The sequence below is a fragment of the Primulina huaijiensis genome, chromosome 17, assembly GCF_012295235.1.
Source record: "Primulina huaijiensis isolate GDHJ02 chromosome 17, ASM1229523v2, whole genome shotgun sequence".
Classification (NCBI taxonomy): Eukaryota; Viridiplantae; Streptophyta; class Magnoliopsida; order Lamiales; family Gesneriaceae; genus Primulina; species Primulina huaijiensis.
In genome coordinates, this window is record NC_133322.1 from 1,682,979 (window position 1) to 1,700,597 (window position 17,619).

Below are 17,619 nucleotides of genomic sequence, written 5' to 3' on the forward strand. Positions count from 1 at the left end.
ATATTACAGAATGATATATAATTTATTATAATATATAAATAATTAATAGATCTAGTCTAGAAAATAAAAAAAAAATACTGAACAACTTATTAGTTTCAAAAATTATTTTGAATAAGGAGAAAAAATATTTTTTTTTCTTTTATTATTTTGATTCACAACCTTTTGCAATGACAAATTAATTATACAAATCAAATTCTTGATTTTCATTTTTATTCTTTTTTTAAATTTAATAATATAATTAAAATAAAAGATAGAAAATTAATTTGTTACAACTGTTCATTTATATATGAATAATAAATTGAAAGACATCGATAATAAATTTATTTTTAATTTAAATTTATAAAATTCGAGACAAATATTAGGTGTGGATCGATGACTCAATTTGTCGGTATATCGTTGAAATCTTCTTAAAATTAATTTTTAAAATAAATAAAATTGTTGGACGAAATTATAGTATTAGCTCATGAACAGCTAATTCCACGTTACAAAGTACGGGAAGTAAATTCGAATCCTCTCTGTCTTATTAAATGCTACCAATTTAATAAGTATAAATTCTTGAAAATTTCAATATTAATTTATACATAAAATTCCATATGAAATCGTCCAATCAATTTTATTATAGAGATCTGATTTTAAAAAAATATTAATTTTTATATTAAAAACATTATTTTTCAATAGTAATATGAAAATATCATAAATATAAATTCACGGGAACATATCAAACTCACACTTTTAACCATCGCTTTGCACAATTCTCAACTGAAAAAATTGAAATCCATCGGTATTGAGTAGCTAACAGGAAAAAAAAAGGATTTTTAATGGACCAAAATGAAGATTTTGCCGTTTTAAACTCATGATGGAATTTGTATGGGTGAAAGTACAATTAAAGACTGGATAATCTTGGAATCGGGTAAGCTAAGCGGCGGTAGAGAGAAATGGTTGTGGGTGGAGCTGCCTCTTCTGATCTCCTGCATGGTCAGAAGGGCGGCAACCGTGTTCCGGAATATATCTTCTCCGGCCACCAGAACCGCCGTGTTTCCAGCTTGGGAGTGGAACATTCCGGTGGCCTTGGCCGGAGGGAACACGGCATCGATGGTGGCTTCACATTCCTTAACAAGCTTCGAGATGGAATCGGTTGTGAAAAATGGTTGCTCCAGAACTTTTTGGATGAAGGGGAGCCGCAAAACTCCTCCTGTTCTCTTGTCATATTTCTTCAATATTTTAGATAAACCTGAAAAAAAAAAACTAAAGAAATCAGGAAATTGGGATCATATATTTTAATTTTCGGAGTAACAACCAGAAAATTCAGTTATTTCAACTGCATTAAACGATCTTCCAAATTGGTCAAGACTCTGTACTCGTAGTTCATTGAAAAGACTTTGCTTGCTCATTTTTACCAGTGTAATTGATGTTGCTGTAATTGAGAAGGAGAACCATTTCACCATGGAAGTTGACTATAGCTTTTCTTATCTTTTCCATTTTGTCTTCCATCTCTAATGCTGGACTTCCATTCGCATTTGCTCCCCATCCAATATCCACCACTTCCTTTATTTTTTCTTGCAATTCCTGCAGTACCAAATGCTTGTCTTCAATTGATCCATCAAAATTTAATGCATTATAATCACCTCAAGAAATCATATATTATAATCTTAATACATGAAAGAAAACGAACCTTATGATGAATAATAAAGTCCTCTTCTTGTTCCATGAAAAAGGTATTGAATTTCTCGATCTCATAATCTAACAAGTGCAAGAACTCGGCTTCAGTCTTTGACGATTTATTTAACATCGACGGAGCCAATGAAATTAACTTGACGAGTTTCTTCAACTTCTTGTAAGCCAAGAACTTGTCACGCCACCCCGGAAAACTCTGCTGTATTTGCTGCTGCAATCTCTTTCCAAACTTCATTTTCATCGATGGGTTAAAATTTTGAAGTGCTGTGTGTGTTATATATAATACAATGCCAAGGATTTGGGGCTTCGGTAGTTGTAGAAACAAGAATATTTAGCGAGCATATGCTTGACGTGATGAAGTGGGATATTTGAAAATAAAGGACAGTACCCGAGTGAGAAAATTCTCAGCATATTCCACTTATAGACTAGTAAATGTTCTCTCATTTATTTTTATTACCAGCTTTCTTCTTACCTTTATGTCCAACTGTTGACAAAATAAGTGGATCTTTGATTTTCAATCAATATTACTTCGATTTCACACGGCATTTTATCATTTTCAATATATATATATATACATCTTTTACAATCTTTATGTATTAACCATTTTATTGTTGAAAAGGTTGTTGATCATAAACGTACGGGAAATTAATATATTGTGTGTATATGAAGTTAGTGTTGTGCTCTGGTGTTGTCAACACGAGCGCACAACATACAGCGAAAATTAATTATTGACACACAAGTATAACATGAATAAATAGAGACCATATTTAAATTATGCACAAGTACACAAATACTTGTGCAACGTCTCATGACAAAAATTCACTAGGAAAATATGTAATTTGTTTACACAAAACAAAACTAATGAAAATAACAAAACCAAATTCCTTGACACTCCAAGGAATTATAATGCATCAAAATAAACCAGATTAACAACTAGGAATAAATCTTATTATTAGATCAAGTCAAATTAGTTTAGAAATACAAAACTCTTATTTTTTATTTTAAATAAAAGACAAAAATTAATTAAGAATAAAATATTCATTTCAATTGTAAAATATTCCTAATTTGGGTAGTGACTGCACAAGTTATCCGGGTAAATTGGATGAATTTTATATTGGCATGCGTAAAAATTATATCGAATACATCCATACTGGTGGATAAATGTTCATATGCGGTTCTATGAAACGAAAACTCCACTTAGGGAACATGAATTGGTTGAACACTGATATTTGGAGCTAACGTCTCAAGTTTGAATCCTAGAAAATCTTCTTTGCTGCATGTTTAAATGGTATATGTGGTTTGGAGATTATTGTATATATATGAGATTTACCCGCTGCACATTCGAGAGAGTAGTGTCTGCTAAGGTTTTCGTCGTTAAAAAATTACATTTCAAATAATGAATAGATGATATTTTTTGAAAAATTCATAAAATTTTAAATTTATGTTGAAATTGAACTCACCATATGATATTATGCGAAAATCAAAATAGTTTAACCGAGTTTGTAAAAAACAAACAATCAAACCTAAATAATATTAATAAATATTATTAAAATAATTTAATCAACCAAATTGAAATACGTGTATAAAAAAAAATTTATCTACCAAGAAATTCGATTTATTCACTTTGTTCAGACTTGGAATAAAACAGCCGATCGAAACCAGACCAATTTAAATTGAAAAACCATTATTTTAAAAGATTTAAAATAAATTTATTACAAAATGTACCCAAAACTTTCAAATTAATTTGATTCCATCAGTTGCCTAAATGTACCAAATGTTTGGCAAATCTAGAGGTCAAATAAATAGGTCCTACAATTTTGACTTTTGAGATAGTGAGCAGAGATTTGATCCTAGGAATCTTTTTGGAATCTCCCGTTTATGACTTCAGGAAAAGGACCGTGGTAATATAGTTTATTAGTCAAAATATTCATTTTAGCTTAAATTATATAATCATATCGAAAAAGGTGTTTCATATAACGAATTTCAGACAACTACATATATTTAAAATCAATACATATTTTTATGGCAAAATATCACATAATTATAAAAAAATTTAAAAATAAAGGGAATAAAACAAACGATAATTTTGCAATTATTATATTTTGACTAGTTGTATTTAACCATAGTCTAAAAAGCATTAGGCCACAAACTTAAATTCAAATTCTTCTCATTCATCTTCATATTTCTTCAACATTTTTTTAATATCGGATTCAAACTCAAAATTTGTAGCATCTTCTTTCTTTTCATCCGATACAAATTCTTTTCGTAAATTTCTATTACAAAACGAAGAAGAGACGATGGACAAATAATCNCCATGTACCATATCAAAAAAATTAACTAATTAATATCAGTAAATAAAATAACTCAATCCATGCATCATATTAAAAAATAAACGTTTTTATTAAAAGTTCTTATTTAAAATAAAACATAAACTCTAAAAAGATTACATCTGCTTGTTGTTCCTTACTACTACTCTCATTAAGTTTTTTTTGGACACCTCATTGAGTTTATTTTTTTTGGACTCAAGTGACATCTTCAGACTCAATAAAAAATAAAAATTTAAGTCCTAATTAGAACCGTTCTACGATATCCTTGTTCCTGACTATTATAAAAAATCTCATTATTTTTTTTTTTGACTAATCATTAAGTTTTTTTTTTTGTTTTTTGTTTTTGTTTTTTGACTCTAGTAACATCTTCATACTCAAAAGAAAATAAAAAATAAAAAATTAAGTCTTAATTGGTTCCATTCTAAGATGATCCACATGGTTGCGACTGTAGTTGTTCTTGAATCACTCGACATTATTGAAATTCATGGCCAAGCGCAACTGAGTATCATGTTCTCTATATAGCCATAGTTCGACCAAACGTCCTGCCTCCAAATTGTTTTTCAAAACCACTTTTTTCCAATCTCTTCCGTTCAGGACAACCATGTTCAAGCTGTGCCATTTTTTCAAGCGCAACTCGTAGCTTGCCCCCGTTTGATCAGTGGCCAAGACATCCAACCATATGTTATTGTCATCAACTTCGACTCGTCGCCTCTCCTCATCTCTCAAAAAACCCATCAGTTTTTGGCTTCCGGTGATGAAAAGCCTGTTGAGATTCGATGAGAGATCGGATTTCGTCAGATTTTTCTGGTACAACAAGACGGGCATGACACCAAACCGAGCCTCTATGTTTTGCAAAAGTCTTGAAAAGTCGTCAAGGGGTTGTGGTTCTGGTTCAGCATTCTCCACATGGCCCACATGTTGGTCAAGAGGATCGTGGGATTGCAGGGGGATGAACTGTGTGGCGTTCGGATTGAAACATCGCAGAGGCTTCGGTTTGTGGACTATGGTATACTCGGATTCTGTGGAGACATGAATATCCACTCCAAATAACTTGATGACCTTCGTTTTCTTGATTATGATCGGCTTCATCTTGAGGCATTTGGATATAGATTTCTTTCCCATCACGATTGTATGCAGTTTGTTTTGTTTTGAATGTTCTTCAGATGTTAATTAATTAATAAGGAAAAAAGAGCTCTCTATGTAATATATAGATTCAAATTAAATACTTCAAAAAACTTCCTTATTGTAATGCAATTAGTTTTTGGAGAATATAATTTGATTTTGTTAAGCTTGTAGATTATTATAAAATAGGCTAAAATCTGTATATGGAAAAACAAGATAAAGTATCCTTTTGAAAACTACTTGGTTGATATCTGCTACCTGTATTTCATATTATCTTTATTCGTTTGAAAATAATCTCACGAAATTTTAATTATATTATCTAATAAAATTCAAATAAATCTTATTAATTCTTATATGTATGTCACAAAGTAGTTGGTTTAAAATATGCAATATATTATAAATGATAGATATTCAAAATTTATTCGAATTTCGCTTTTTTATTTTTAATTTAACAAATTATAGATATTCAAAAAATTATTCGAACTTTTCTTTTTTAATTTAATAAATTATAGATATTCAAAAAATTATTCGAACTTTCCTTTTAACTCTACTTTATTATTATTTCATAATATTTCTCCCAAACGAAATCTAACCGATGACAGCTTTCTGACTCTCTGATCTTAATGAATGATTCCACGTGCCTCAAATCGCACCGGAACCACCGCCGCCGCCGCCGCTACCGTTGATGTTGCTCCCTTTCTACTCCACCCCTCAGCCCCGGGAACCCGACCGACTTCCGCTCACGCTCCTCTAAAAACACGGAATTACCCTCCAAACCCCCATAGAAGCTCCCTCTCGCCCGGCGCATCCTCTCGCCCATCCCCGATGACCCGTCAACCTTCCGTGACACCTCGAAAAAAAGAACACTCCCCAAACCACCCAAGCCTGCTCGAGAGGAAGGCAGCCTGGGGATTTTCGACGTGAGACTGTCTCTCGAGGGGAGAAATGGGGAATCCTTGATTCTGGAGCTTGATTCAGAGATTTTGGCTACAAACAGCTCAATTTTCGCGGATTTAATAGGTGACTATCGGAAGAATTTGAGTGGCGAATTGTGTAGGATTGAAGTACCCGACGTGGAGAATTTGAATGTGTTTCGTGAAACGATCGAGCTCATGCTTGTGGTGGATATTCAAAAGATGCTCCTCAAGATTGGGGTCCTTCGAGCGATTGATATCTTAGAGGTATTCTTCCTTGTCTTTCTTTGTAGCTGTGACGAACAAGAAGTCTTGATTTTTCTTGGTCGACTCTTGAGGGTGTTGACATGGAACTGTAAATGATTGCGTCATTTGAGTTTGATTGTATTCATGTGCTACATTGCATGTTTCTTGTTTTTTTAATTTCTTTTATGGTTATAGAATCTGCAAATTGCACATATGAGTTCATGTGGTCAAGTAGAGAGAATGAATTTATGCATTGCTAATAACTATCAATTCTATCTACTATTCTTTGTCGTACAAAATTAGAAACTCTTCTGCCTGTGATGTTATGTATCAGCACGTATGAAGTTTGGCAGGGGTGTTTCTTCGTGTTTAAAGTACCTTGAGGCGGTACCTTGGACCGAAGAAGAGGAGGAGAAGCTGAGGGAGGTGTTAAATAGGCTCAATCTCGATGATGCTGCTACCGCAGAAGTCTTCGACAGGCTTTTTAGCCATGTTTCTGTTGATTCCCAACAGACTGTATCCAAACACCTTATTTTGTCCATTACCTCCTGTACTGATGCTAATGCTAGGAATGAATTAAAAGCTTTAGTTAAAAGCTCTACTATCCAAAAGCTGTGTCTATGAAAAGGACTCCCTGGAGCTGAATAAGGAAGATATTGTTGCCATTTGTGAGAAATGTCTGGTTTCACTGGTCAGTCTACTTGAAGAGGCCTCCAAAAATGATTCAGACCAAAAGCCTGCGAAAAAGGATAAAGATAAACCTTTGTTGGAGCGCACCTCAAAACAAGTTGACAACATAAATTGGTTGCTTGATATCCTACTCGATCACCCGATGGCCGAGGAATTCGTGGATTTATGGGCAAACCAAAGGGTACTTCATAAAATGCACGAGAATGCATCTCCAATGGTTAGATATGAACTTAGTCGTGTATCAGCGATGCTTTTTATTGCAATGGGCAACAGGAAACTGCATTGTCGGTCAGAAACAAGGTTGGCTCTGATTCAGGTCTGGTTTAGACCGATGCTGTCTGACTTTGGTTGGTTACAGAGGTGCAGAAAAGGACTAGATGTGAAGGCATTGGAGTAGGCTATGGGTCAAGCGCTCCTTACGCTCCCATTGAAGGAACAAAATGTGCTCTTTATGGAGTGGTTCAGTTGTTTCTCCAAGTGTGGTGTGGAGTGTCCTAAGCTGAGTAAAGCATTTCAAATCTGGTGGCGTAGATCATCCACCCGTGGTTTGGAGACTTTAGGCATTGAATCTAGGTGAATTGTTGTGTTGATAATGTTTAACATGTAGGGGCGATGTGTGTCATTCGATGTTGAATAGCGTAGACTAATTTGGTTGTGTAATATTTCTTAGCACTAGGAAAGCATTCATGACAGTCAATATGTTTATAACATTGGTCAAGGTCATTTTTGGCATAATGGTTGATTTTACGGGTAAAATTCGAAATCGTCACTGCACTTGATCTAGATTCCAAATTCACCCACAAAACTTTCAATTTTTTCCAATTTCATTAATATCCCTGTATTTTTGCTTTTCAATATGGTAACAAAATAACTTTATGTTAATCGGTGTTCTTATTATTATTATTATTTTTAAATCCATCCTCCACGTTTCCAAATAATTTTTTTCTCATCTCATTGTCATATTTTTTGAGTTATTTTTCACGAATATTAAAGTATAACAAAATTAAGAAAAGTGAAAGAAAAAGAACCCCTACGAAGTGTTGCTCTCCTCAGCAGCAGCTTCAAATGTTTGGCCAGCAACAAGGTCTGACACATCGTCGTCGTCATCCTCTTGAGCCCCAGTATGGGTAGCACCTTGGCCAGCGGCAGGCACTTGCTTTTGGAGAGCCATACGATGATGTTGGTCTGATTCCTTATGAGCGAGTTGATGCTTTTATTATTGGAGAATGCTTGAATGTTGAGTGCCCGACTAGGTTCCACATTGAAAGAGGGCGAAAACGAGATAGTGGGAGCTTAAAGGAATTCAAAGATGATGAGTATTTGGAGTATAGGACGTGAGTTAATTTTCTTTCCCCATTTTTTGTTTCTTGAACTTCGACTTTACTTTGTTCCTCTCTTTCACAGTATTCACTGTTAGGAATATGTATGCGCGTCTGGGAACTTTAAATCTGTGTTAAACTTTAAATCTGTGTTATCTGGTTTCATGGCTGCAAACCGTATGTATCAAAAGTACTTGTCCCAAAAGCTTGAGCTTATTGGAAACAACTTTATCAATAATTCATGTTCTAATACACGCCCGCACTTGTATTCCGGAGACCGCAGAGTATTTACCCAGAATTAGGATATGAATTACAAGTGCTAGTTGGTCTAACATGAAGCAACAAGAGCTGGTCATGACCAACTTAATGAAATATTCTTGATTTACCAATTACCATGTAAACCATTTGGCCCAAAAGAGATATAGCTCTCATACTTGGTGCCACATCAATAGTCTTATAATTTCATAGTCATCAACTTCTCTAATGTTGATACTTATTTGGCAAAGTCAAATGTAAGTTACCGACACAACCTGTTTATGATAATATAATTATGAATCTTCAACATTCTTGTTTGCTCTCTGAACAAACCAGTACCACCGTGATGTTGGATGTTCAAAAGTTGCTCTATAACTTAAAGAAGTTTTGTACAAGTAAATAGCTCATTTCCAGTGATATGGATTGTGGAGTATTTGAATTTAGGGAAGTTACGAATGGTAATGAGTTTTCCTGTTAATTCAGCTCTTAAACCCTCCCTTGCCTTTGGAGAGAAATCGAAGGAAGCTATATCATAGGAATGAAGGCATTTATAATCATTTTAACAGCATTTGACTCTCCACATTGCATCTCTTAATGTCCTTCACACAAACTGAAGCAACCAAGAGTTAGATATTCTCTTTCCATGTACAAGGTTATATAATATTCTCGTGTCATTCAATTTTCTTAATCCTCCCTTTACCATAATTGACATTTTCTTCTCTCATGAAGGTATTGGTGTTCATTTGGGCCTGAAAACTATGGAGAAGGAGGAGGAGATATATTACCGAGTAGAAGATATCGCTTAAACACTCGAAATCGTGCTGCTAGACCTCAATCTATGCGGGGTTGTACATGTCATTTCATTGTGAAGCGTCTTTATGCTCGTCCGTCTCTTGCACGTCTTATTTATAACGAGAGGCGTCATGTAAATAAATCTGGTTTTGTGTGCCGCGGGCCTTTAGATAGAGATGCAATAGGTCCTGGAGCCAAGAAAATTCCATTTGTTTGCAGCGAGGTTCAACAACAAACCATGTCAATGATCTACCTTGGTATACCTGAGGAAAATGTGTTGGAGAAACATTCAACGTTACTGTGGTCCTGACGAAAAAGTCAAAAGCCTGGCTTCTCAATATTTGCAGAAACTTGGATAATTATCAAGCGTTCCACGCATGAGTTGGATCTAGATGATCAAGCCAGCATTCGATTATGGGTAGAACGCAACAAGAAGTCTACTTTCTTTTATCGAGATATGCCAGATTCAGACCCATTTGTTTTGGGAATACAAACAGAATGGCAGTTGCAGCAAATGATTCGTTTTGGCCATCAAAATTTTATAGCAGTTGATTCAACATTTGGAATAAAGAGGCTGAAGGTCAAATAAGGGATATTTTATGTAAAATTTCGACATAAACATTTAAGCATATCTCTCAACTATGATCTACTGTTATTGCAGTACCCTTTGTGCACTATTCTTGTGTTTGACTCGAGGCAACATGCACTTCCTGTTGCTTGGGTCATTACCCGCAGTATTGCTAAGCCAGATGTGACTAAATGGGTGAAAGCACTACTCGACCGAGTTCATTCAGTTGACTCTGCATGGGTTTATGTTTAGCTAGTCTCCATTGTGCGTATTACAGGTTTTATGTATGAATTCTCAGTCAAAACAATGGTGCATATTTTTCCTTCCGAGTGAGTATTTTTGGTGTGTTCTAATATGCATACCGTCTTCCTACTTGGTTTAGATTCCAATTTTTAACAATATTTAAAAAATAATTAAAAAAATAAATAGTGAGTAGTAAATATTTTAATTGGACGTAACATGATTTTTAAAAAGTGTATAATTATACTTTAGGTAATTGTGAAGATCTATATATGGAGATATTTTTTTAAAGGGGTGGGTGAATAAACAACTCGCAATTATTACTAGTGTTAATAATACAACATTTCTAATTAATAACAACAATAATAACAATATTACTAAATAAGAATAATTTAAAAAAAACAATACATAATAATAATTTTTTTAATTAATCATTGTTTTAAATTTGAGGGTATTATAGGAAAAAAAGAAGTTAATCAAACTTCTTCATCTTTTTGTCGACCAACTACACGAAAGGCTACTCTGCTCAGCTAATTATCAAAATCATGTATGCTATTTTATAGAGGGATTATTGATAAAAACTGCCACTTCTTCATATGGAGCACCAACTTCCTTCCCTTTAAATTGATATGTGGCATAATTAGCTGAGCAGAATAGTATCAACTTGGGGTGGTGGTATAAGTGTTGCTTGACTAGCCAAAAGGCAGTTTAAAATATAATTCGTTTGCACAATTAAGCACCAAAACTTCCAACCTTGGAAGAGAATATGAAAGTCAAAACATATTATACACAACAAAATAAGACACAAAAGAAAGTAGAAGGCTGCATGATTTCAAGGTAAATATATATGCTTCAAGTACTCACAAATTTCAACATGGAGCAACCTAAACAAAGATCTAATCACCTACTCGATCAATCATTTGTACACATCTGAGCCACATAGAATACTGGTAACAGAATGATATATACGGCTTACAAGTGTTTTTAAGGACATTGATTTCTTGATCTCCAACATTGCCCAAAATAGTCTTGATGTAAAGCATTAAAGAAAATCAGCTTGAATAACATCTAGTAGATTTTTAGTCGATCAAGTTCAAATTCCACCGCTTTAAATGTCAAACAACCTTTCCCTTCTTAATAGAAAATCATTGAAAAAAATGCACATCTAGGTAACATGTGAAAACACCACTTCACGGTTTCAGGAAAAAAACACAACCACTTCACACTCGCACAAAATACCAAAATTCATCAGGAAACCCGTGATCTCCCTCCCCAAATTCAAAAAAACGCCATAATCAACTCAGTCAATGATCGTTCTTCTAAAAACCAAGATTCAAACAAACGAAGTACTCAGGTTGAATCCACAGAGAAATACTGGTGATAATACTGGTGATAATAATACATCTGTACGTTGTTGATATGTAGAGGAATCCATGGGTATGAAATCCGTGGTGTTGCTGAAAATTTTAGGTGATCAATTTCTTGGTTTTATCATATCCACATGGACTTCCAGTATCTTTTTTTTTTTTTACTCAGTGCACACCAATCATCAATAAATAAATAAATAAACAAACTTTCTACTTTACATAAAGGAAGTTAATGTTTCTTCATTAAATAAATTTTGCCACTTTGAAAATTAGCATGGTTCTTATGGGAGAAAAATGAAAACGACTCGACACAACTTTGACTTTCAAATCTCACATCTGTTGTTCGAAAAATTCAAGTTAAACCAATTTGAGTACAAGAATTTATGCATCGAAAACCGCCGAAACCGCGATTTGGCTCATTTCGTCTTCATCATCATGAACTGGAGCTGGGAGATTAAGATCAATTTTCAAATTTTCACCAGAAATTGATTCAACTGGACTACCAACAGGCCTAACATTATTTCTTGAAATTCCTCCACCCCTAACAAAATGTGACCTTTTATGCCCTCCGAGGGCCTGCCCTGATGAAAACACCCGCTCACAAAAAGGGCACTCGTGTACTTTCTCCTCCTCCGCCACCGCAGCTGAGCCACCACCGGAATCTGCCATCTCCGACGACGACTCAACGTTAAATGGGCTATGTCTGATTTTCTTGTGGCTTGCCATATGCCCTCCAAGTGCTTGATAGGACCTAAACAGCTTGTTACATGTTTCACACATATATCTCCCTCTAACTTTATTCTTTCTCATTTTCGAAACATCAGAATCTCCACAAAAATCATCTCCAAATTTATATTTTTCTCCATAAATATTTAATTTGCTTTCATCCCTTACCCACTTGTCTCTAGACAGCATCATTAAACAATAAGCAACATCTTCTTCCGGAGTAACAACACACTTCTTTGCTTCATCACCAAACTTCGATTTCTCGATCAATCCCGGAAAACTCCTAGTCTCAAATCCAGCAAACTCCGAAGTTCTTGAATCTCGAACCCTTTTCGATCTTCTGCAGATGGAATGATCCTTTGACGAGTCTGTGTCACTCTCCCTATCTTGAATTAGAACAGAAGAAAACTCAGGATCCAACCCTTTTTCTTCATCGGTTGCATCATCTTTCTGCGAAAAGTATTGTGATGAAATCGAAGAATATGACTCAAATGACCGAAGATCATCAATCTTTTCAAGAGTGTTGTGTTCTCTTTCTTGTTTCGAAACATAAAAATTCTTCATATGAGATCTCATGTGCCCACCAAGAGCACTTCCACTGGTAAAATTTCTGAAACAGACTTTGCATCTGTGTCTATCCATCTTACAAGAATGAAAAAAGAAGATCGAAATTAGTTTGTGTATTTGGCACAGTGAATGTGTTTGTGTCTGTTTATTTCTGTTTCTTGAAAATGTGCTCGAGTTGTGAGATTTTATAATAATGCAAGAGAAGGTCAAATTGTCTCAATATTAGAATTTTTAAGGGCGTTAATGGGATTCATGGAAGGTTTCCAGAATATTAAACAGGATTTACTGTTTTTTTTTCAAGTCAAGAAAACTGATAAAGATATAATTGAAAAGAGCCATGAAACAATAATTCCATTTCAGATTGAATGCAACGATTGTATGTGATCAGGGCAATAATCTAGCTTATAATTGTGTGGATTCAACGATTTTTATTCGTAAATTTGTTTTCGAGTTTATTTTATATAAATTAGAAACAAATAATCCCTATATTTCACCTGTTAATATTAGTAATCTTTGGCACACAATAAGTAAATATGAAGATTTTTTTGTACGGTACTAATTTAATGTTAAATACAATTATATTGGAAAACTTTTTTCCCATCGAATTTTGATTAGAGTAGCTCTCCTGTGAGACGGTCTCACGAATCTTTATCTGTGAGACAGGTCAACCCTACCGATATTCATAATAAAAAGTAATACTCTTAGCATAGAAAGTAATACTTTTTCATGGATGACCCAAATAAGATATTCGTCTCACGAATACGACCCGTGAGACCGTATCACACAATTAGTTTTTGACTTTTGATTATTGAGTTTTAATTTAATTGTTATTCTCATAAGAAAGAGAAACTTTTATTAAATATAAATAACCTCTAATCCAATTACATTATTAATTTGGCAGTCAAAACTTCAGATTTGCCGAATTCAATGTAATTTTTCATTATGTTTGCAATAAATCAGTGAACATCTGTACCATCTTTTATCTTTAAATTTGAATGATATTTTTAGTATTTCATATGCACAAATTTGTGATGACAATTAACTTTCGACATATATAAAATATTTTATTAATTAATTATAATTATAATTTGTAGCATAACTAATCATAAGTTTTTATAATTGTCTACTATGAATATATTATATGAAAAAAAATGTTAAGACTTATGAGTAATCACGAAGTTTTTGATAAATTTACATTTATTCAGCTTTAATTTCGGATCTTTGGTTGAAGTGTTTGAAGGAAAATGGTGTGCATGAGGATTGTGGGCAAGTAAATGCCGTGTTATTAGGGCTAATGGTGGGATTAATTTATTTCAGAAGCTATGCTAGTACTGACAATATTAACAATTATTGCATAATATAGTTTTAATTTTAGCCATTAATCGTCAATTTTAGATTTTAGTTTATTGACATGTCAAATTTTGATCTAGATGCATTAACTTTTAATTTCTAATTACTTGTTCAAATCATTGACATGACATCAAACATATCATTATTTCTGGAGCCAACTTCATCAATTTTGGTGTCACGTTAGAGTCGGCGAAATAGGATTAAAAAAATCCAAAAAAATCAAACTTTATTGTACTAAAACCAAACTTTAAATATTTGACAAAAACTTATGTGAAACGGTCTCACGGATTGTATTTGTGAGACGGATCTCTTATTTGGGTCATCCATGAAAAAGTATTACTTTTTATGCTAAGAGTATTACTTTTTATTGTGAATATGGGTAGGGTTGACCCGTCTCACAGATTAAGATCCGTGAGACGGTCTCACATGAGACTCACTCTAAATATTTAGTAGACCAAAGACAAGTTAGTGGATAATTTTTTTTCCCCTTAATGTCATAAGTGTTTGTGTGATTATACAAATATTATCTTAAATTTATTTTTTAATAAATCATCATAAAATGTTAATAAACTAAACAACACGTGGGCTATTCGTGAGTTATTGAACAACATAATTTAATGAATCCGATTCAAAATATTGACAACATATTGAAGCTCGATCGATTAGAGTTAGGTAATTAATTTGGCTGCAATAAAATAATATTCGAATAGATGAATCATTCACAAATTAAATCACTCTTTCTTAATTAATTTAGACTTTTTTTCATTTCGTACAAGAAAGTTGGCCGATAATTAAGTGAGAAAGTGAAATAAACTTTATTCATTCTCCCATTGTCATAGGAGTGTTGAGTTGTTTATCTTTCACAAAATTTGAGTAGGTTAGTTTTTGTTGGACTTCAATCTTGTATAGATTTTCGGGTAAATCTGCTATATAAATAAATATAAATGGAAAAAATATATAACAATGTTATATACAAATTCAGGTTACGTGAAAAGTAGAGTTAAAAATTAAATAAATTGATAAGAAAAAAATACAACGTTTAAGATCTTCGTAGTAGTGAAATTACATGCATGATATGATTATTAATTAGTCTCTGTTTATACAGAAGTTTAAAAATTTTAAATATAATATATCTGAATAAAATTTTATGCAATTATTATTGAGTGTTTGTGAAAATGGGTGAAAATTAATTTATTTAATGTAATAGTTATGGGGAAAAGAGTGCAAATGAGACTATGATATTTGATTTTATTTGAGGAAAAGTGAAATGGGCTTCTGGATTGAAAACCAAACATTTCGAATGTAAATCCTTAAAAATTTTACAGTCTAATGTAATAAAATGTACATCTAAATATATCTTTCTTGAGCGGAATTATGATTCAGCTGCGGCTTCGGTTGTAGAACCAATCCCTACTTGCAACCATGAATTAACACTTGTGTTTATCTCCTTCAAGTCACTAAAATTGGCCAACTTCAGTTTACTCTCAACATTTTTATCAGAGTTTTGTGTATCGTTGTTGTTGTTGTTGGCGGCGGCGGCATTGGTACCGTTCTCGAGCTTCTGAGACTGAGGGTACTGGTGGTCCTCGCCGGCTTGTGTGGGTCCCATCCCGTGATCGACCCACTTGGGTGTTTGAACGTCAGTGGAAACCTCGAAGCTCAACAGGTTACGTGGGTCCCGTCTAATTGTCGACATGTCGTTGGCCCATGCGGGGACGTTCAGATCCAACGAGTCGGATTTGTCCTCGATCTTTGGTGGATGGTGACGAACGGGTTCTATGTGAAACTTGGCTAGTGAAGATGTGTCCGGTGAATAGGACGTAATCCAATGGCACCTCTTGTGCCCTCCAAGGGCTTGCCCTGACGAGAAGACCCGGTGACAGATGGAGCATTCGTGCACTTTCGACTTCCTTTTCGCGGCTCCGACCAATGTAGGACCTTGTTCGAAATGGTAAAAAGTAGATTTAGAGGAGAATAGGTCTTCCTGTGTATTCATGTCATCATACGTGGTATTGTTGTCATCTAACTGATCTGGTCTGGCTGCGTAGCACCCTTTGACCTTCTTGTGGCTTGCTCTATGGCCCCCTAGGGCTTGGTGAGAGTTAAACACCTTTTTGCATGCTTTGCATTCAAACAACCCCTTCGGATTAGATATCCCTTTTGCCTTGTCAAAATACGCCCTACTCTGGCCAAGATACGGTGTGGGGTTCCTCCTCTCCTCCTCCCTACTGGCAGAGGCGCATGATTCTTCCGGCTCGGGTGATGGCGGATCAACTGTAGTGTTAGCCAGTTGCACTAAGCATCTAGCAAGAAGGAGATCCTCCTCCTCGCTAGACGCATATGTCCCGTTCAAACTACCCACTTTTGTACGCAATGATCTCTTCCTCTTAGACCAACCACCTCCTTTCCTTCCACCATCGTCCTCGCCTTCAGACTCAGGCGAGGACACAAGGGACTCAGACGCGTCATCGGAGCTACATTTCTTATGTTCAAGAAAGGACTTCCAAGACGAGAACTCCTTCCCACAATTCTCACAAGTCCTGCAACTTTTGAGCCTATTTGGATTAGTTCTCAATTGATACATTCTCTTATTACAGACCCTATCACCCCCTCCAATCTTCTCCTCCCAATCACTCGCATGATCTTCATCATCAAGATTCCCATTCTCATCCCCAATCCCATGTGCCCTCATGTGCCCACCAAGTGCTCTCCCACACATAAAACCCTTCTTGCAAACTCTACAATAGTGCTTAAAATTTGGTGGGGCATGTTCATCTACACAATTATCCATGAAAATCGACACTAGGATAACTTTTTTACAAGACAAGGGTACGTGTGTAGTTTTGAGTAGAGGAAAAAAAAGGAGAAGTAAAAATAATGAATAGACTGATTGAATAGAGATTGGAGCTTGTTTTGTAGTAGAAAGTTAAGGAAGTGTATGGTCAAAAGAATGTCACTCCTAGTTTTTAGTTGGAGTAATTAATGGTTTGTGGAGGAATTCGTATGGTGAAAAAGAACACCCATCCTAGTTTTTAGTTAAGGTAACTGTTTTGTGGAGGGGAAGTAGAGGTAGAGAAAAATAAGCGTGATGGTGACATGGTGTACGTATAGCATGCGACAAGTGGAAGGAGGGGATTCACATTAGAATAATAGGACCATTTCTACCTCTTGCTATATTAGAGTAGATAAACTAATGGGCGAAATTGGTACATTCACGTATTTGTTTGACTACTAGCGTATATTATCGTCGTCTATGCGGACAAATATACCGCAAAAATATTGAATATCAACTAATTTGGACATTTTTTTTTTGAGTATATTACGTAATTGTACTACTTCTCTTTGGTGTGATACAAAACACTTAATTGATATATACTTAATCACAAAAAGTTATATATGAGATCGTCTTATGAGTCGGTTTTGTGAGACGAATATCCTATCATCTGATTCAATCCAAAAATT

General features: G+C 34.6%; 2 protein-coding genes and 3 pseudogenes across 2 annotated transcripts; 3 read left to right on the forward strand and 2 right to left on the reverse strand.

Moving 5' to 3' along the window:
- Window positions 1–779: 779 nt before the first annotated feature.
- Window positions 780–1,985, reverse strand: LOC140963563 (SPX domain-containing protein 3-like). The gene is made up of 3 exons (XM_073422939.1): window positions 1,673–1,985; window positions 1,398–1,566; window positions 780–1,231 (listed from the first exon to the last, which is right to left on the reverse strand). Exons 1-3 carry the CDS (start codon window positions 1,913–1,915, stop codon window positions 852–854), a joined length of 792 nt encoding a protein of 263 aa, XP_073279040.1. The 5' UTR covers window positions 1,916–1,985; the 3' UTR covers window positions 780–851.
- A 3,761-nt stretch (window positions 1,986–5,746) lies between these two features.
- On the forward strand, window positions 5,747–6,400 carry LOC140962541 (BTB/POZ domain-containing protein At2g13690-like; annotated as a pseudogene).
- Window positions 6,401–6,622: 222 nt separating this feature from the next.
- On the forward strand, window positions 6,623–7,550 carry LOC140962540 (BTB/POZ domain-containing protein At2g13690-like; annotated as a pseudogene).
- Window positions 7,551–7,659: 109 nt separating this feature from the next.
- LOC140963248 (uncharacterized) lies at window positions 7,660–10,241 on the forward strand (annotated as a pseudogene).
- Window positions 10,242–11,764: 1,523 nt separating this feature from the next.
- On the reverse strand, window positions 11,765–16,982 carry LOC140963249 (uncharacterized). The gene is made up of 2 exons (XM_073422538.1): window positions 15,532–16,982; window positions 11,765–13,022 (listed from the first exon to the last, which is right to left on the reverse strand). Exons 1-2 carry the CDS (start codon window positions 16,946–16,948, stop codon window positions 11,896–11,898), a joined length of 2,544 nt encoding a protein of 847 aa, XP_073278639.1. The 5' UTR covers window positions 16,949–16,982; the 3' UTR covers window positions 11,765–11,895.
- Window positions 16,983–17,619: the final 637 nt, after the last annotated feature.